Raw genomic sequence first — 18,606 nt, forward strand, 5'->3', positions numbered from 1 at the left:
AACTGCTGTGATGCAGTACAATACTGGCCCTTTAATTAATAATCAAGGACACCGGAAAGAATCTACCTTAAAAGGTAACTAAAATTGAGGAGATAGGGCAAGGCACAAACAAGCTGTCAGCTTACCTAGTGTTCCCTCCGGAATGGCTGCAAAGGGACACTAGGCTGGCTGACAGCTATTAGCCACTACCCCTTCCTCGCGCTCCCGCCCAGTGGGTTGGGAGCGTCGGGAGAAAAGCGCGGCAAATTTTGCCGTTAGAGGGGAAAATGGCCGCCGCGCTATGCGACCGCAAATGCGCATGCGCGGGCGGCTCAGTAAAATATCCGCACTGAAGCCGGCCGCCGTGGAAGCTATGAGGGAAATAAGACTTGACAGATTGCGGGTAATAAACTACCCAGCGGGAAAGGGGGGAGGGGGGAGAGTGTCTCTTGGACCGGAGGAAAAAGCCCGGTCCACCGTAAGAAGTTAGGGGCACAAGCCCCAGAAAACACCAGGGCTGCCCCTCCTCTACCTATAGAAATCCCTATAAAGGGACACTGAAACACTCTTTCTGCCTCCCTGAAATCAACAACTTATGTACAATATTAATGTAAAACAATAATATAAACACAAATCAATCTATTACAACCAAAATCAACAATAATTTAACTCAAATACAGAGAGCTAAAATTAGGTGATACTTAGCTGAGGCAGCAGCAAAGAAAGAGGGAGAAGAGAGGTCACATGGTGGCTATGGATGCATGGACTGTTCCTATTGGTTAAGGATAGCATACTAGGTTAACCCCTGGAGTACCTATCCTAGTTGATTCTTTTAATGTTTTAAAACTTTTTCTTTGCTGCTGAGGTATATTAAAGAAAGAGATAAGCATAATATTCGCCTCCGTGTCCTTTAATAAAATTTGAAATTCAGTTTGAATTTGCTCTTTAGTGAATTAGTGAATAATCCTGATAATGCAGAATATCTGAATCACTTCTAATAGACATAAGAGTTTCAGGTGAGGATTTTTCACTATACTAAATTCTAGCAGAGTTATTCAACAAAGTATAGTGAAGATTTTTATAGTGGTGATTTTTCACTATACTAAATTCTAGCAGAGTTATTCAGCAAAGTATAGTGAGGATTTTTATAGTGAGGTTTTTTATAGTGAGGATTTCTCACTATACTAGGAGAGTTATTCACCAAAGTATAGTGAGGATTTTTATAGTGAGGATTTTTCACTATACTTAAAGGAACACTATAGTCACCTAAATTACTTTAGCTAAATAAAGCAGTTTTAGTGTATAGATCATTCCCCTGCAATTTCACTGCTCAATTCACTGTCATTTAGGAGTTAAATAACTTTGTTTCTGTTTATGCAGCCCTAGTCACACCTCCCCTGGCTATGATTGACAGAGCCTGCATGAAAAAAAAACTGGTTTCACTTTCAAACAGATGTAATTTACCTTAAATAATTGTATCTCAATCTCTAAATTGAACTTTAATCACATACAGGAGGCTCTTGTAGGGTCTAGCAAGCTATTAACATAGCAGGGGATAAGAAAATCTTAATTAACCCCTTAAGGACCAAACTTCTGGAATAAAATGGAATCATGACGTGTCAGACATGTCATGTGTCCTTAAGGGGTTAAACAGAACTTGCATTAAAGAAAGCTTAAATAGGGCTCTCTTTACAGGAAGTGTTTATGGAAGGCTGTGCAAGTCACATGCAGGGAGGTGTGACTAGGGTTCATAAACAAAGGGATGTAACTCCTAAATGGCAGACGATTGAGCAGTGAGGCTGCAGGGGCATGTTCTATACACCAAAACTGCTTCATTAAGCTTAAGTTGTTCAGGTGACTATAGTGCCCCTTTAATTGTAGCAGAGTTATTCAGCAAAGTAAGAAGTGCAGGTATTTCAGTTAATTTAAATTAAAGGCCAATGTAGCTGACCTGAAAGCATAGCTAACTGGGAGAATTTCTCAGTTTTAGCTACTTTGACCTTAAAGTCACTTCGAATTGCCTGCAAATTTAATTTCACCGAATAACCCTGAAAGTAATTTTCACATTTAAGGCCTAAGCAGCCGAATTTGAAAAATTATCCCAGTCAACTATGCCTCTAGGTAGGTTATTTTGACCTTACATTTGTAATTCATTTTGAATTCCAAACAGTTTTCAGTTTGGCAAATAACCTCAAATATAAATTTACACTCACATTGAATGGAGCCCAACAATCTGGCTCCAGGTATAACTGCCTCTATGCCAGTATGGCATGTGTCATAAAAGGTATATATTTATTAACAAATACCAAAAATAAATTTTAAAAAAAGTGAATCGCAAGAGCTAAATAAAAAACAAACAAAAAACAACAACATAAAATCGACTCATTGTTATATCACTGACACAATATGAACCCTTTAAGTGCCACGTGAGTTGCAAAGTCACCACTTTGGCACACCATGTTAATTAAAACTTTCTTTGAGTAATGGATTATTCATATGTACTAAACGTATGGTTAATTCTTCTGTTCACCCATAGCTACAAATGTCCTTTTGATGTAACAGGCCATTAACTCTTTAAAGGCCAAATGGCTGAAAAAAAAATAAATATATAAAATATTTCTGTATTATATCCTGTCTGGCATTCAAAGGGTTAAGTTTTAAATCCAGCTGTGCGATAAAACAGAGAAGGCGAATTGTGCTGCCTTTGTTTTGTCTTTCATTTCAGAAAGAGATTAAAAAAAAAAAAAAAAAGATAGAAATTCGCACGAAAATAGTAGATGTAAAGACACACATGGCCATCAACTCGTTGCTCAGCACTTTTCCAATAGAAGCCAGTGAGTTAATTCCCAAAGTAACAGTGTGATGATCCATAGAATGTTACTGTATTGTTCTGTTACATTGTGACCTGCAGGAGAAGCATGACTTGATCAGAATAAATTTACCTACAGCATCTGCATCTGCAAATAAATATCTAATCAATTGTTCTATTGCTTCAGGGGTTTTGTAACTGGCAAGGCTCACAGAAAAGCCCCCTATTGCATCCATGACAATAGCTCTGGCTGTGTTAACTAGTACTGAACTTGGTCACCACTGGCAGCACTACTAACTAGTTGTGCCAAAATTATGGGATGGGGTTGCCACGGTAACCAGACTGGACGTCACAATCTGGGCATGTATATTCCATTTTTGTCTCTTTCTCTCCCTCTCTCTCTCTCCCTCTCCCTCTTTTATTTTCAGGCTGAGGGATTTGGGCAGAGAGAGGGAGAGTGAAGGGGGATATTTTTCTCCCTTAAAAAATAGGCAGCCATCTTTCTTAAACACCTTACCCTTCCAATTATACACAGTCATCAGCCCCCTCCTTAAGCAGAAGAGGTGGAAAGCTGCAGAATCCTATGGGTTAAATCTCTGAAGATTTTTTTTCCCCCTCCCATTAATATTTTTTAAAACATTTTTGGAAAGGTGAAACTAAGGATTTAGATTGTAATATAACTGCATTGCATTGATCTTGGAGAAGGTGGGGGCATGCGGGGGCCACTGGGGAATGAAGATCTCTTGATGGAAGACATGGAAAATGAAGAGATGTCAGGTATGGGATGGGATGGTACTATTGGCATGGGAAGTGGTATTGGTACTATTGGCATGGGAAGTGGGGGGGGGGGGGGGGGGTAGCGGTGGGTCCTAAAAATCAGAGCCAGCTGCATGGGGGAGCTGGCTGGAAACAAGGAGGGAGGGCACCGACCACTTTCACTCTCCTTCCCGGGTTGTTCTTCAGTTTCAAGTTTTCTGCGCTGTGGAAATCCCGTGCAGGAGGGCGCCTCTGACAAAAGCAAGACAAAGATTGTCTGTTAGCACTGGTGGTCACTGGGGACAAGTAACCTGGGAGCTTTTTCCAAATAAAAAAAACAAAGCCCACAAGGAAGTATGTCTTGTGCTCACCACCCAGCACACTTTCTACTTTGTGGGGATTTCTTTGTCTGGTTGGGGAGGGTTATCTTGGCATATTTTAGCAATGCTAAAGAAAATGGCTGTGTCCTGCTTTGTATGATATTACTGTGTGCACATAATTTATGCACTGGGAAAGGTCTGTGCATGTCAGTGGCTATAGCTGTGTTTTGTCTGAGAATCCTTCTAATTAGCTTTACTGGTGCAGTATGCTTCTTGCTAAACACACAATTCCAAGCTAGCACATATGTTCTTTATTGGTGAAATCTGAAGCCAGCATGATTTATTTAATAAAATAAGCTAATGCCATAGAGCCAGCAGCCAGCCACAGGAGCACTGTTTGTGTTGATGAGGATGGGTAAGCATATTGTGTCATGTCTTATCAGAGCATTGTTAAGCCATGTTCATTATCTAAGAATAAACTGCGTCATGTCTGTCTTTTTTTATTACTTATTACTTAACAGCTGCTAATTCATACAATGACACAGCTATTATATTTATTTAAATCTATCTATATGTAGTGTGTTATACATTTTTCTATTGTGTTTAAATATACAATTGCATTATTGTATTCTATATTTTTTTAGTGTGATTTGTATACGTGTACATATATATATATATATATATTAAACATCACGTAGGTATACAGAGAGAAAATGCGATATTTATGTCCATGCATATACATTTATTTTGTTCTGCTTATTTTCTTAATGGGAGGGTGTTTATATCTACCTTTATATCGCTGTAAATTGTACATCGCTCTAGACTATGTCAGCACTTTAAAAAAAATAAAAATAATAAGCATTATTATTTGAGATCCAGGTAATATTCTTTATTCACATTTTGCTTCTAGTGAGTACTGGCGAAAGACTGGTTAAAAGAATGTTTGCTAAGACTTTTTGTGGTGGGAAACAGCTTTTACAATCTCAGTCGCTGTCTTTGATGATGTCTTCATTGTCATAAGGTTGTGGAGAGAGATAACAATAACCACGCCTGTGTTTGTAGCATGTGCGTAGATAAGAAACGCAGCTGGCGGAGATTCACGCAGTTCTTAGACTTTTCAGCACAGACGCCTGCGTTGTTGGGAAAGAGCAGGGCTCCCCAGTTGTTGTTTTTTTAACAATGTAAAGCAATGTGTCACAAGCTTTGTCGTCACCTGTATGGAGATGACAGATACTCTTTCGCAGTAAAAGAATCAATAATTTTTCTATTGTATTTCTGAGTTTAGGCAAAGAGTGAAATGCATCGGACATCAACGCATTTCACATCCCTTTTGCACTCCAACAGTTGTAAATGAGAAGGGTGAGGTCACCCTTTGAAACTTACTTTGTTATTTTGAAAGATGAGAATGATTGGTGTCATTTACAAACTTTTTGTTAGAAAAATGTAGTAATATGAAACTTAGTGTAGTGCAAGATGTGAAGGCATAGATATTTAGAATACACAGAATCCTCAATACATCTACAATAAAAATCCATTGTATTTTAATGCTAACTAGTCACTCCTATAAATACTCAAGTAACTGTAAATGTGTCGACTATGAAAGTATTGTTCATTGGCCTCTCATCATTAGACTTTCTAGTTATTGTGTTAGAGGATAGCAGATCCATTGTGATGTCACATTACGAGGAGCCTGCTGTCGTTCACGCAAAGTCTGTCTGATTTCCCCCCATGCTAAAAGTTTAACCATTTGAGTGCTTCACATGTTGATATAATAATGTATAAGACAACTGTAGCCACATGCGAGTTGTTCTCTAATGATGAAATCAAGTATCATATATATACACATAGTTAAAATGAAAATAAACATAAATTCTCCTTAGCTATTGTTTAGTTTGTGTGTATGATAAACCATTTAAGGTGTTTTTTTTTTTAATGAAAATGGTTTGATTAAAGTTATTTTAGATTCCTTGTTGCAATAAGCAAGTTGAGTTTTTTTGTATTACACTGGGTTAGCTCAAGTGTCAAGAGTGTGTTTAAATGGAAGCTGACAAATATTGTGTGTTAACTTTGTTTCATGTGGTTCAACATTTTCTTTTACATTTGAATTAAAGATGTAACAAATAAAATCACTCTCCAGTTCAGTCCAGGCATGCCCAGGGCATGCGTTGCAAATGAGGAGTGTAAATAGATAGAATCATTGTTTAATTATTTTCTCTATGCTGACCACAAGGTTATGACAATGGTTGTCAGGGAGCCAAGATGGAGGCACCCAGTCGCAGGATAAAGTGGTGTGGATTTCTACGTTTCGGGTGTTTTTCACAGTTCACAAATACAAATTTGTTTTATATAATAAAACATAATCTAAATAATCCTGGGATATAACAATTCCCCTTTAAAATATGTTTTAACAATACATAAATGGATTGCATGTATTCTATAACAACACTTAATAACTGTTAAATCATGTGAGGACCTAGTTTCTGAATAAAGGAGTAGGAACCTGACAATTATAATCTTGACTATTAACTAAGGGACATACCTGATTTAAGGTCCTAAAACTCAGTATTAGGCATCTCACGTACATGCAGTTCATAGCTGGAGTTGAGCACATGTTGATTTCATTGGGGTGAATAGTCAATAATGCAAAGTGAATTTAAAATGAAAAAGAACCAGTAAAGTCACCCAGACCACTTTATCTCAATTAAGTGGTTGGGGTGCAGTTGTCCTGTCATTTTAAACCTGTAATGTAAAACATTTTTGTAGAAACTGCAATAATTGCATTGTAGGGTCAGATACATCTCAAGTGGCTGTCTTCTTCATTGCCTCTTGAGGAGCTTCCTCCTCCACAACCGAGTGAAATGTAGTTTTGATAAAAAATTCTGCTGATTGCAGCTTTTGATTAGAGAAACACAACATTTGTCTGCGCATGCATATCTCCAATCTAATGCTTCTCTTTAAGAAGCAGTGGATTGGAGGACACCGCGGAATATGTCAGCAGGCAGCTGATGTCTTCATAGGTGGAGTGGAGGAGTCTCAGTGCTGGAAATGAGATAAGTAAACTCTACCAAACTTCATTTTGTTTAAAGGACCACTCTAGGCACCCAGACCACTTCAGCTTAATGAAGTGGTCTGGGTGCCAGGTCCTTCTAGGGTTAACCCATTTTTTCATAAACATAGCAGTTTCAGAGAAACTGCTATGTTTGTGAATGGGTTAAGCCTTCCCCTATTTCCTCTAGTGGCTGTCTCACTGACAGCCGCTAGAGGCGCTTGCGTGATTCTCACTGTGAAAATCACAGTGAGAGCACGCAAGCGTCCATAGGAAAGCATTATGAATGCTTTCCTATGTGACCGGCTGAATGCGCGCGCAGCTCTTGCCGCGCGTGCGCATTCAGCCGACGGGGAGGAGAAGAGGAGGATCGGAGGAGGAGAGCTCTCCGCCTACCGCTGGAAAAAGGTAAGTTTTTACCCCTTTCCCCTTTCCAGAGCCGGGCGGGAGTGGGACCCTGAGGGTGGGGGCACCCTCAGGGCACTCTAGTGCCAGGAAAACGAGTATGCTTTCCTGGCACTAGAGTGGTCCTTTAAGCAGTAAAGGGGATTGACAGTGCTGGCAGCAGTAGAAGGGAACATATGGTCCCTCCTAAAAAAGATTGTTATTTTCAGGAATATAGGTTCCCTTTAAAACCACAGTATCCAGACTAAAAGCATAGCTGATTTAGAGAGTATTGCCAATTCAGCTATTTTGTCCTTAATTGATTGTGAAAATCTCTTTGATTGTGAATTGATTGTGAATAGCTCTTTGAAGTTACTGTGCATTCAAATTGGCTTGTCTGTTAGGAAAATAGTAAATGGTATATTACCGTAATTGAGTGCTCAGGCTAGTTCTGCCTATGACTTGAGCAGATATGTGCTACAGAATACCAAAGCTTGTAGACACAATACTTAGTAACTCTCTAGGTTCCACTGTGAGTGCATGCCCTGTCCTATAGTCAGTTTTCAGAGTCCCACAATTTGGAGTTTACTCTACAATGGTCAGGTAATACTTGAGCCTCCCAATAAGTAGTTAAACCATTTCTGAATGGTTCACAAAAAAAAGTTGTGAAGATGGTACCCGTCAGCTCATCCCCCTGTCTTCTAGTGAAGTCCAAGGCTACAATGTAGATTGTAGAAGCCTTGAAATGGGTGCATGTGAAAGGCTGAGAATGTCAGCTAGGGCTCTCAGTATATAATTAGCTTACCATTCAGAAAGCGGTGTGAAAAAAAAGCAGGAACTACATCCAAATACTATTTTGGCATACCTATGATTTGCTGTTTGCTGGTGAATTTTCAACAATTCACACAGTGTTATTGACTAAATTTAGACTTGTTGGAAAATTAAAGTGAATTTAAAATTTAACCCCAAAGTATCTAAACTGGAAGCATAGCTCACTTGGAGAATTTTTCCAGTTGGGCTATTTTTCCATCAAAGGAATACTATAGGGTCAGGAACGCAAAGCATATCTTAACTTTATTCCAGTCTGCTGCTGTCTCTGTCCCTGATCTGCCTCCTTGGCTGACATCATCACAAGTGGTGATCTCAGCCAATAACAATGCTTTCCCATAGGAAAGCATTGGATTGGCTGAGACTGTCAAGGAGGCAGATCAGGGGCAGAGCGAGCACAAGCTTAACACAGCCCTGGCCAATCAGCGATCTCCTCACAGTGATTAATTGAATCAAGGCATCTCTATGAGGAAAGTTCAGTGTCTCCATGCAGAGAGTGGATACACCGAATAGAAGTGCTGCTTACTGTGCAGCACTGCCCCAGGAAGCAGCTTTAGCAGCCATCTAAGGAGTGACCAACTGGAGGTATCCCAAGACTGTAATGTAAACACTGCATTTTCTCTGGAAAAAAAAAAACGTGTTTACTGCAAAAAGCCTGAAGGTAATAATTCTACTCACCAGAACAAATACAATAAGCTGTAGACTATAGTGCCCCTTTAAATTTGAAGTTCACTTTCAATTCCCAACAATTCTCGCCTTAGTGCATTACCATCACAGTTTACAGTTATTTACTAAAGTGAGATCTCAAACTGAGTTCAAAGTGAATTTAAAATTTAAGGCCAGAGTAGGTGAACTGAAAGCTGACTTTTCTAGTTTGGTTATTTTGGCCTTAAATTTGAATATTAATTTTAGTTTTCACTATAGTAAATAGCCATGGTTAATTAACCTGTGAATGTTTCTATCATAGAAGTGAAAACACTCACACAGTTTTATTCACTAAAGTGAGAATTCAAAGTGAATTTCAAATTAAAGACCAAAATACTGGAAAACTGGAAAGTCATCCATGCTTCTAGGTTGGCTACTTCAGCCTTACATTTAAAATTCATTTTCAGGGGTTATTCAGTAAAGGGATAATTCAAAGTAAATTTCAAATTCAAGGTAAAAATAGCCAAACAAAAAGCATTCTTAAAGGGACACTCGGATCACCATAACAACTTAATCTAAATGAAGTTGTTATGGTGCCATGAACCCCCAATCTTACTCTTACCTTAAGGGGATAAATCATTCTCAAACAGTGTAACCACAACGGTTTCCTTCAGCACTGATCTCCAGGTCCCCCGGGCTGATTGGCTAGAATGGTCAGCTGACGCACTAAGCCAATCAGTTGCTAACCATTCTTAAAAAGTTTTTTTTTTTTTTTTATGAATGAGGAGCTACTGGATGGCTTAGAGGATCAGCTGACCGCTCTAGCCAATCAGTGGTGCCTCTGCCCAGCGACACGCCGCGCTTCCTGTAACTCAGATTCTGAGGTTGGATGCTGTCAGGGGCACCTGGAGATTTGCGCTGGAGCCAACATCAAGGGTAAACCCATTCAACAACATTTGGAGTGTATAAGTAGTATTGTGTTACGAAACATGGCCTAAAGTACCATAAGTGGAGCAGTCACCATGGAAAGTAGTGGAACCATGTGTGGCTCCTTCCTTTTTACATGTTTGCACCACTTTTAAAAACAGCAACATTTTTATACATAGCTTCTTGTGTTCTTCAAACCTGTTCTCAGTCAGGAACCAGCGGCAGGGCAGTTGTCATGATATTACTGTTTTAGAACAGCCGAGTTAATCAGTGTCTCATTCACTTTTAGTGAGACACCTGTGCAGTAGGTAACTCCTGAAGAAAGGTTTGGAGTACACCATTTTGGCAGATGAAACTAGCTACTTCCTACATTATGAGAGAGCCAAGGATTTTACTAAACAGCATGTTGTAACCATACAGAGGTATTGCTTTTTTTTATTTAACACCTTTTAAACCCTGTTATAGTGAAGTAGATGTGTTGCTATGTTCACAAGAACACTATCATTTACAACGGTGGAATAATGACCCTAAGGAAGAGGTTAAGGAAATGTGATGGCTTGGAAGGTCTATAGAGTTAGTGAGGTTCAGCCAGGGTACAATTTTAGGGTTTGTGTTTTTAGTGTTTCCTTCCTGCAGAATGATGTGAACTGTAACTACTATGATTCTCAGCCAGGTATAATAAGTTAGAAAAATAGAGTTGATTTTTTTTTTTTTTTTTTTTTTTTAAAGCTGCTATTTTTAGTTAACAGGCTGATCCACTAAAGGGAGAATTCTAAGTGAATTTCAAATTTAATGGGACACAGACAGTATAGTCACCATAATAACTACAGCTTAATTTTCAGAGAAAAGGCAGTGTTTACATTACTGCCTGGAAACACCTCTACTGGCAGTCACTCAAGGTTCTTCTTTGGTCAGTGCCGTACAGTGTGCAGCACTGACGTTCAGCGTCTTCACACTTTGCATTCAGAGAAAAGGCAGTGTTTACATTGTTCCTTAGGGACGCCTCGAGTATCACTCCACAGATGGCTACTAGAGGTGCTTCCTGGGGCAGTGCTGCTTGACATTCAGTGTCTTCACCCCCTGCATGGAGACAATGAATGTTCCTCGTAGAGATGCACTGATTCAATGCGTCTCTATGAGGAGATGCTGATTGGCACAGCGTTTTTCCACACATGCGCAATAGCCTACTAATGGTCTCCTGTGGGAAAGCATTGTATTGGCTGAGATGGTCAGTTTTGATTATCTGAGTTAAGGAGGCTGAGTGGCGGACCCGTGTGGCCCTGGAGAAAAGGAAAGTTTTTTTTTTTGTTTGTTTTCTTTAATTTTTTTAAACATTTATTTTTGTTTTTATACTTTTTAATAGTGACAAGGGGGATTAGAGGCCGATAGTGCATTTTTAACACTATAGTCACAGGAATATATGTTTATATTCCTGTCATTATAGTGTTCCTTTTTAAGGTCAAAAAAGCCAAACTGGAATGATTGTGTAAGTCAACTATGCTCTCAGTACAGCTACTCTGGCCTTAAATTTAAAATTTACTTTGAATTCCAGACAATTCTCACTTTAGTGAATAACCCTGTAAAATATGAAATTCCCATGTCCGTTCTTGGTTGAATAAATAAATAAATAAAAAAAAAACAACACCCCCCCCCTTATTTTTTTTTTTTTTAAAAGGTCTACTCCAAACCACCACCTTCTGCTTTTTGAAGTGGTTATGGTGGTTGGATTCGGGATGTGCAGTGTTTTAGCTTGAAACACTGCACATCTAGTGATTATTTTAAATGTGTGCTGGGGGCAAATTGACCCCCCCAGCACACATGATTTATGGAGGCTAGTGCTCTGTTCCGGGCTAATGTCAAATGTGTGCATAAATTACGTTGGTGCAGCATGCTGGTGTAGAAAAATCCCAATAGGGCTTTATTATATTTAATAATGAGAGAGTTGGATAAACCCTTTGATGACAGATACATTAGGAATTATGCTTAGGAGATCACATGAACAGTATATTGAACTTTAGACTTAAATGCAGCTCAGACATGTAAATAATCCAGTTTGAATGAATTACTTTTAAAGAAAAAAAATAAAATGGGAGCACATTTACTGTAAATATGGGACAAGTTTGGGGCATGAACTGGTGAATACAAGGAGAGCATATTTGAGCAGTCAAACTCTGAGAGACCATGTAGGTCCGTATAGCTTAAACAGGTTGTTCTGTGATCAGCTTGGAAAATGTGCTCTCATTGCTGAGTTTGCTTTGGATGTGCTCCTGGCTTGAACTCACAGGCATCTAAACTGAAGTTATATACTTAAAGGGACCAAAACAACTTTAGCTTAATGAAACTGTTTTGGTGTATTGAACATACCTCTAAAGTTTCACTGCTCCATTCTCTGCCATGTAGGAGTTAAATCTATTTTGTTTCTGTTTATGCAGCCCTAGCTGCACCTCCCCTGACTGTGGCTGACACAGCCTGCATTGAAAAAAAAAACCTGGTTTCATTTTTCAAAAGTTCTTATCTGCTGCTCTGTAAATTGAACTTTACAATTGCATACAGGAGGATCCTGCACGGTCTAGCAAGCTATTAACAGAGCTGGAGTTAAGACATTCTAAGTTAAACAGAATTTGCAATAAAGGAAATGTAAACATTAGATGACTCTTTACAGGAAGTGTGTAGGAAGTCACAGGGAGGCAGAAACAAAGTGATGTATATCCTAAATGGCAGAGAATTGCAGTGAGATAGCAGGTTAATGATCTAAACAACAAAACGGCTTTATTAAGCTAAAGTCATTTGATGACAAGGGTGTCCCTTTCATAGTGAATTTAGATTAGAGTTGCCAGATGCCCATGTTTTTGCACCATTTTTTGTTGGTTTGCATTATGCTTTTAAGCCATGCCTGGCAGTATGTGGCATTCACATGCTCCAAGATTAAAATCAATTACTGGGCAATTTAATTTAATAATGACTGAGATCTAAAAGGAGATGTGGTGAACAAGTAATTTCTGATCAGCAGCACATGAAGTCTTCATACAGCTGGGCAGCACTTTACACCACTGTTTCACAGAATGTACTTGGCAGAAGCAATAATCATCTCTTCAAAAATATATATAATGATCTTGCAACCCTAATTGACAATCTACTTGCACGATTTGGGACAAAAATAGCTGAATTGGAAAAACTACCTCCATTGCTCAGATTCGCAATATTTACTAAAGTGTGAATTGCTGGGAATTCAATGTAAATTCTAAATTTTAGTCAAAATAGCTGATTTTGAAGAATAGCTTTAACATAATGAGGATAATTTTCAGTTCGGCTATTTTGGTCTGAAATTTAAAATCCCCAGCAATTTACACTATAGTGAATAACTTTCCTATTGTCAACGTGCTACCTTTTTGGTGTTTAATAAACAGAGCACATCTATAAAGCTTCCTCTGAGATTTATTATGGTGTCTGGTCTGGTGTCTGAAATATCCTTCTTCCAATTTTTTTGCTTTAGCATACGCGCTTAAATCAAACTAATGGCTGAGTGTTGGTGGGAGGGGAGGCTGTATGCTGAAAACATCTGGCTCAGTGGAAACCTCACTGCACACCAGACATCCACATGAATAAAGCATTCTCTTTGTGTAGAAGACTAGTGTGCAGTGCAGTGATTTTATCATTTTAATATCACACAGTCTGTGACTGGTACTTTGAAGGCATTTGACCTCTAATCAGAGTGTTCTGGGCAACATGCAAAGCCTTTCTTGATTGCACTTAATGGCAAAGCTTTTAAAGAGCTACTTTGGAATGACATTGGCAAAAAATAAATTTTTAACCCCTTCAGGACCAATGGCATGTCAGGGTTGTCGTAACAAGGGTTGTATCTTACCCTACGTCTCAAAGAGTTAAAGTGTAGCATGATGTAGAGATCACTTAAAAGTAGACACATTGGTTAAAACTAAGGGAAATGTCATGAGCTTGATTAGAGGGCCGTGTGTATTTGTAATTTGCTTTGCTGGGTGAGGAATATGTCGAAGAAACTGATTCCATTTCATAGAGAAAGATTGAGGGGAGGGGGCGACACCAGTCATTGTCTTTTGTTGTGTTATATATATATATGTATATGTATGTATGGTATAGGCTTGATTATGTCTAATTTAGGTTTGCCAGATTCACCTTGTTTTTGAGGACATAGTATTTCTTGGAAAATGCTGCACTTTAGTGTGTATAATCCATAAATTACCAAAATAAAATCAATTCAATATTTAAGGCGATTGGTTAGGGATTCCTCCTTGATTTAATCAATATTCCTACCTGCAGTATTGAATTCTACATACAGAGTGGCATGTTTCATGTCCTGTCATGTGGCGTATCCAGCAGCCCTAATCTGATTTCTACATTAAAATGGGTAATATTAAACACGTCCAACATATATTAAGAAAACGCACTGTTTGCACGAGAAGCTAACCTTCAGCCCCACTGGCTCTTAACTAAAGCATGTTCTCAAAACCTTGATAGATTAATTGATATAATAGCTCTGACCGCCAAGCAGAATATTGGAATAATCCATTACAATAGCATACCTCCTAAGTGTTCCTACTTGGGAAGGACAGTTCCTATATGGGTCCAAATCTCACGGTCCCTCTTTTCTAGGAGAGCCATGTTGTCGGTGGGTCTGAGTGTATATCAGAACTCCACTGCATTATTGTGTCTGTAGAGGGTTCTCCTAGCACCATGACCACTTCAATGATTTGAAGCGATCATGATAGGAATCTGAAACGCTGCACATACACACACATTTATTTTTTTAACTTACATGAATGAACCTGTCCCTCACAGGCGCTGCTATCTTCTTTCGCAAGGTCCTCTTCAGCTCCTGACGCTTTATCCGCAAGCAGCCGCCGTTGGTACTGTACTCTCATATATATGGGCACACACTGAAACACACACAGTAATAAGTCCCAACATGTATTTGTATAGCCACCCTCCTATTACCATATATTTTTTTAGGTGGCTTCTCTGGGGTTAATTGGGGGATGGCTAAGCATTTCAGCTGATCACTTGGCATTTGTAGCAGGCTGGGGTTGATAGGAATGGCCTGGGGCTCCAGTCCTGTCTCCTCTGTCTGCATTCTCGCTCCCTACATGGCTCTCTGTATGTTTAGAGCAGGGCCAGACTATGAATAAAAAGCAGCCTTGGAAAATATTTTATACCAGCCCTGTGTGTGTGTGTGTGTGTGTATAGAGGGAAAATTTCAAAATTTTAAATTATTCCAATATAAATGACGTATAGTTTCCAAAAAAAGTTTTATGTTAAAGGGACAGCAGTGGCGTACTAATGGGGGTCATGACGCCCCTGGTGCCAGTCATTAAGGGGTTGTCACTTATTACAGGGAGTGCCGCTCACTAGGGGGTGTGTCAGTGGCACTGGGCTGCTCAGGATGGCATGGACTGTAGGATCTAACTTCTGTGCGACCGTTAAATCCCAGAGGGATTCTGTAGGCACGCAGACCACTTCCTCTCAATTAAGTTTTTTTTTTTTTTTTTTCATTCCTCACAGGTAGGGTTTGACCTTTACCGCTATCAAGGCACTATAGTGCTAGGAACACATATTTGTATTCCTAACACTATAGTGATACTTTAAGTAAATGTGCAACATAATACACTAAACAAAAAAGTTGCCTGTGCTCTTCCCAAATCCCTATGCATATTTAAACAAATTAAGGTTATTTAGTTTCTCCAATGGCCATGAGAGACTTTAGCCCACCTGCTACATCAAGGCAAACCTCTCAGGTGGGTCCTACACTAACCTTTCACCTTGTTTCCTTGAGCTTCTGGCAAAGATATCTCTGAGACAGAAAGGGGTATTTTTTTGTATACACCCCTACATGCTTTTTTTTATATACACCCCTACATACAACCCATGTATTTTTTAAATTTTTTTTTTTTTACATACATGGGGTGTATATAAAAAAAAAAATACCCCTCTCTTCCTTTAAATTGAACCTTGCACCATTTACCTGACTTTCTGCTCTCCGCTGTTATCTCATTACAGAGATGGGTGTTATACTACTGTACCCCACCTGTGGTCTGTCTGGTTTCTTGACTGATTTGCCCTGCTTTGGGGTCACTTCCACATGCAGGGAAGCCTCCTCCATTATGCTGATATGTTAGCGTTATTGCCACAATGTCATCGTCTGAACGCTGGTTAGAGATTTATTCACGTGTGTTGTGGTAGCTTATGGAAGGAGAGCAATAGGACCGTATATGGGAGGTCTTTTTTGCTCTCCTTTATCAGACATTTCCTCAGTCTATGCAGAAGACTTGGTTGACAGTAGGAGGAAAAAACTATTTTTTTAAATGGATCTGTACATTTTACCCTAATCTGTACAAAACTGCTAGCACAATGAGTAGGTGAAACTTGATGGTCTTTAAAAAGAGTAAAAGTAGTTTGGTGCATAAACATTTGCAATCATGGCAGTTAGGGAGAAGCCAGTGCAGGAAAAACTGGGTATAATCTTAAAGGACCACTCTAGGCACCCAGACCACTTCAGCTTAATGAAGGTGGTCTGGGTGCCAGGTCCCTCTAGGATTAACCCTTTTTTTTTTTTTATAAACATAGCAGTTTCAGAGAAACAGCTATGTTTATAATGGGGTTAATCCAGCCTCCAAATCCTCTAGTGGCTGTCTCACTGACAGCCGCTAGAGGCGCTTGCGTGATTCTCACTGTGAAAATCACAGTGAGAGCACGCAAGCGTCCATAGGAAAGCATTGTAAATGCTTTCCTATGCGACCAGCTGAATGCGCGCGCAGCTCTTGCCGCGCATGCGCATTCAGCCAAAAGGGAGGATCAGAGGCGGAGAGGAGGAGGAGAGCTCCCCTCCCGGCGCTGGAATAAAGGTAAGTTTTAACCCTTTACTCTCCATTCAGCCCGGCGGGAGGGGGTCCCTGAGGGTGGGGGCACCCTCAGGGCACTATAGTGGCAGGAAAACGAGTGTGTTTTTCTGGCACTATAGTGGTCCTTTAATTGTTATAGTGACGAGAGGATCTCTTTACGTTCACCCCAAAGATCATATCTCACTTAAAACGTTTATTAATGTGCTACCAAAATGCCAAAACCAGTTTTGTATTATATGGTGGTTGGAGAAACCTGTAGCACCTGTCTCTAGACCACCAAGGGATGGTTTGAGATGAATTGACGTTGAAGTTTTGAAAAAGGTGGCACTGGGTGAAGATGGAGGAGATGCTGCAGTAAGAAGATGTAGTTATGGTGTTTACAATGACCTAGGATTCATGAGGTCATGTACAGTATTGAATAGAGGTTATGTTTTTTGTTTTTGTTTGTTTTTTTGTGTTTTAAATGAAAGATGATTGATTGGGGGAGGGGAAAACAGCATAACAAATTTCCAACCTATTTGACACCTTGCATGAAACATCTTGGTGAATGATTAATAGGGCAGCAGAAACTGTAAATGCATCACTGATGAGAAGGATATAATTGGTTGAAATGTTGCAGAAACACTATGACCTTTTTTTTTTTTTTTTTAACTGTTGCCATTCTTGGTGCAATATCTTCATGACTCAGCGAAGAAAGGAGGTTGTGAGGCACAACCTGGAATATCCCTTTAAAGTTGTATTCCTGACACTATAGCTCCCTATAGTGGCCCCCTCCATCGCACCCCCGTGGTTCAGAAAGTGCTAAAAACTCCTATCATTTACCTGATTTCAGCAGCGATGTCTCTCGACGCTGGTTCGAGCTCCATCTCCACACTCACATTAGTACTTCCCGCATAGGAAAGCATGTGTTTTCCTATGGGGTTTTACATGGCATGAGGATGTTTTGCGTCAGGCAACCAAAAGTTGCCTTACCACCCGGAAGTCTCTATAGTGTCTGTCTGGTAAATAGCCACTAGAGGTGGAGTTAACACTCAAAGGTAAGTACTGCAATAATTACCATTTCAGGGTTAATGGTCCTGGGACACTGCACCCAGACCACTTCAATGGGCTGAAGTGGTCTAGGTGCCTATAGTGTCCCTTTGAGCAATAGTGTACTTGTATACATTGGCATGGTAGTACTCTGCATTTAAATGTAAAAAGCAGACAGTCATAAATTAATTTGAATTCTGTTTTATAATCTATTTTAGATAATACTCTTATACAATTAGAAAGGTCGTATAGGGAATAGTGATCACTTACATGACTCATAAGCAAGGAAATACTGAAATCATTGCTTTTACAGTTGTAACAAAAATACCTTGCCTTGTATAACCTTGTTTTTTTTTTTGTTTGTTTTTTTAAGGCATTCATATTTGAGGGTGTGTTTATATATATATATATATATATATATATATATATATATATATATATATATATATATTATTAAAGGGGGCTTTATACGTACCATAAAAATTTATTGTCTCTGTGTGCAGTCCCCAGTTTGTGGCCCTACCATTTTTGAATAATTTGACTGCTGTCTGGCCTGCTGCGTTTCTATGTTCTTGGTGTGTAGAATGGCAATTTAAATGTAATATTTAATGTAAATAAAATTTCCTTTTAAAAAAAAAAAAAGCTTTTAGTTTTATAAAAATCTAAATTTTTTTTGTTTTAGTTTTTTCTGTCGTGTTTTTTTTTTTAGTCATCCTGTATTAATTAATAAAACCAACAGTGCAAGTTTAAAAAGGGCATTACTACTGCTTTTTAAGCATGTGTCAAGTACTGTATTGAGGAACCAACTATTTGATCCAAGCTGCCAATAAAGTATACTGGATCAGGACCTGACTTTTGGCAGGTGCAGAGTGATATACCAGCACCCACTATGCCAGATGCTATGGGGAAAGCAGGAAGTAGTCTGTACATGTAGATGCCGTCTCTCCCTCTTACCCACCCCCAGACTTGGTAATCACAACATTCTGTCCTGCACTCCAGTTCTGGTGAGAT

General features: G+C 39.2%; 1 protein-coding gene across 1 annotated transcript in view; it reads left to right on the top strand.

The window, feature by feature from the left end:
* The first annotated feature begins 3,144 nt into the window (after positions 1-3,144).
* The window catches only part of CHD5 (chromodomain helicase DNA binding protein 5), a 224,360-nt gene continuing 208,898 nt past the window's right edge, over positions 3,145-18,606 (top strand). The window contains exon 1 of the mRNA XM_063436199.1: positions 3,145-3,565. Within this exon, the coding sequence (XP_063292269.1) occupies positions 3,502-3,565 (64 nt within the window). The 5' untranslated portion in view covers positions 3,145-3,501. The remainder of the gene's footprint in view (positions 3,566-18,606) is intronic.

Source organism: Pelobates fuscus, chromosome 11 (assembly GCF_036172605.1).
Source record: "Pelobates fuscus isolate aPelFus1 chromosome 11, aPelFus1.pri, whole genome shotgun sequence".
Lineage (NCBI taxonomy): Eukaryota > Metazoa > Chordata > Amphibia > Anura > Pelobatidae > Pelobates > Pelobates fuscus.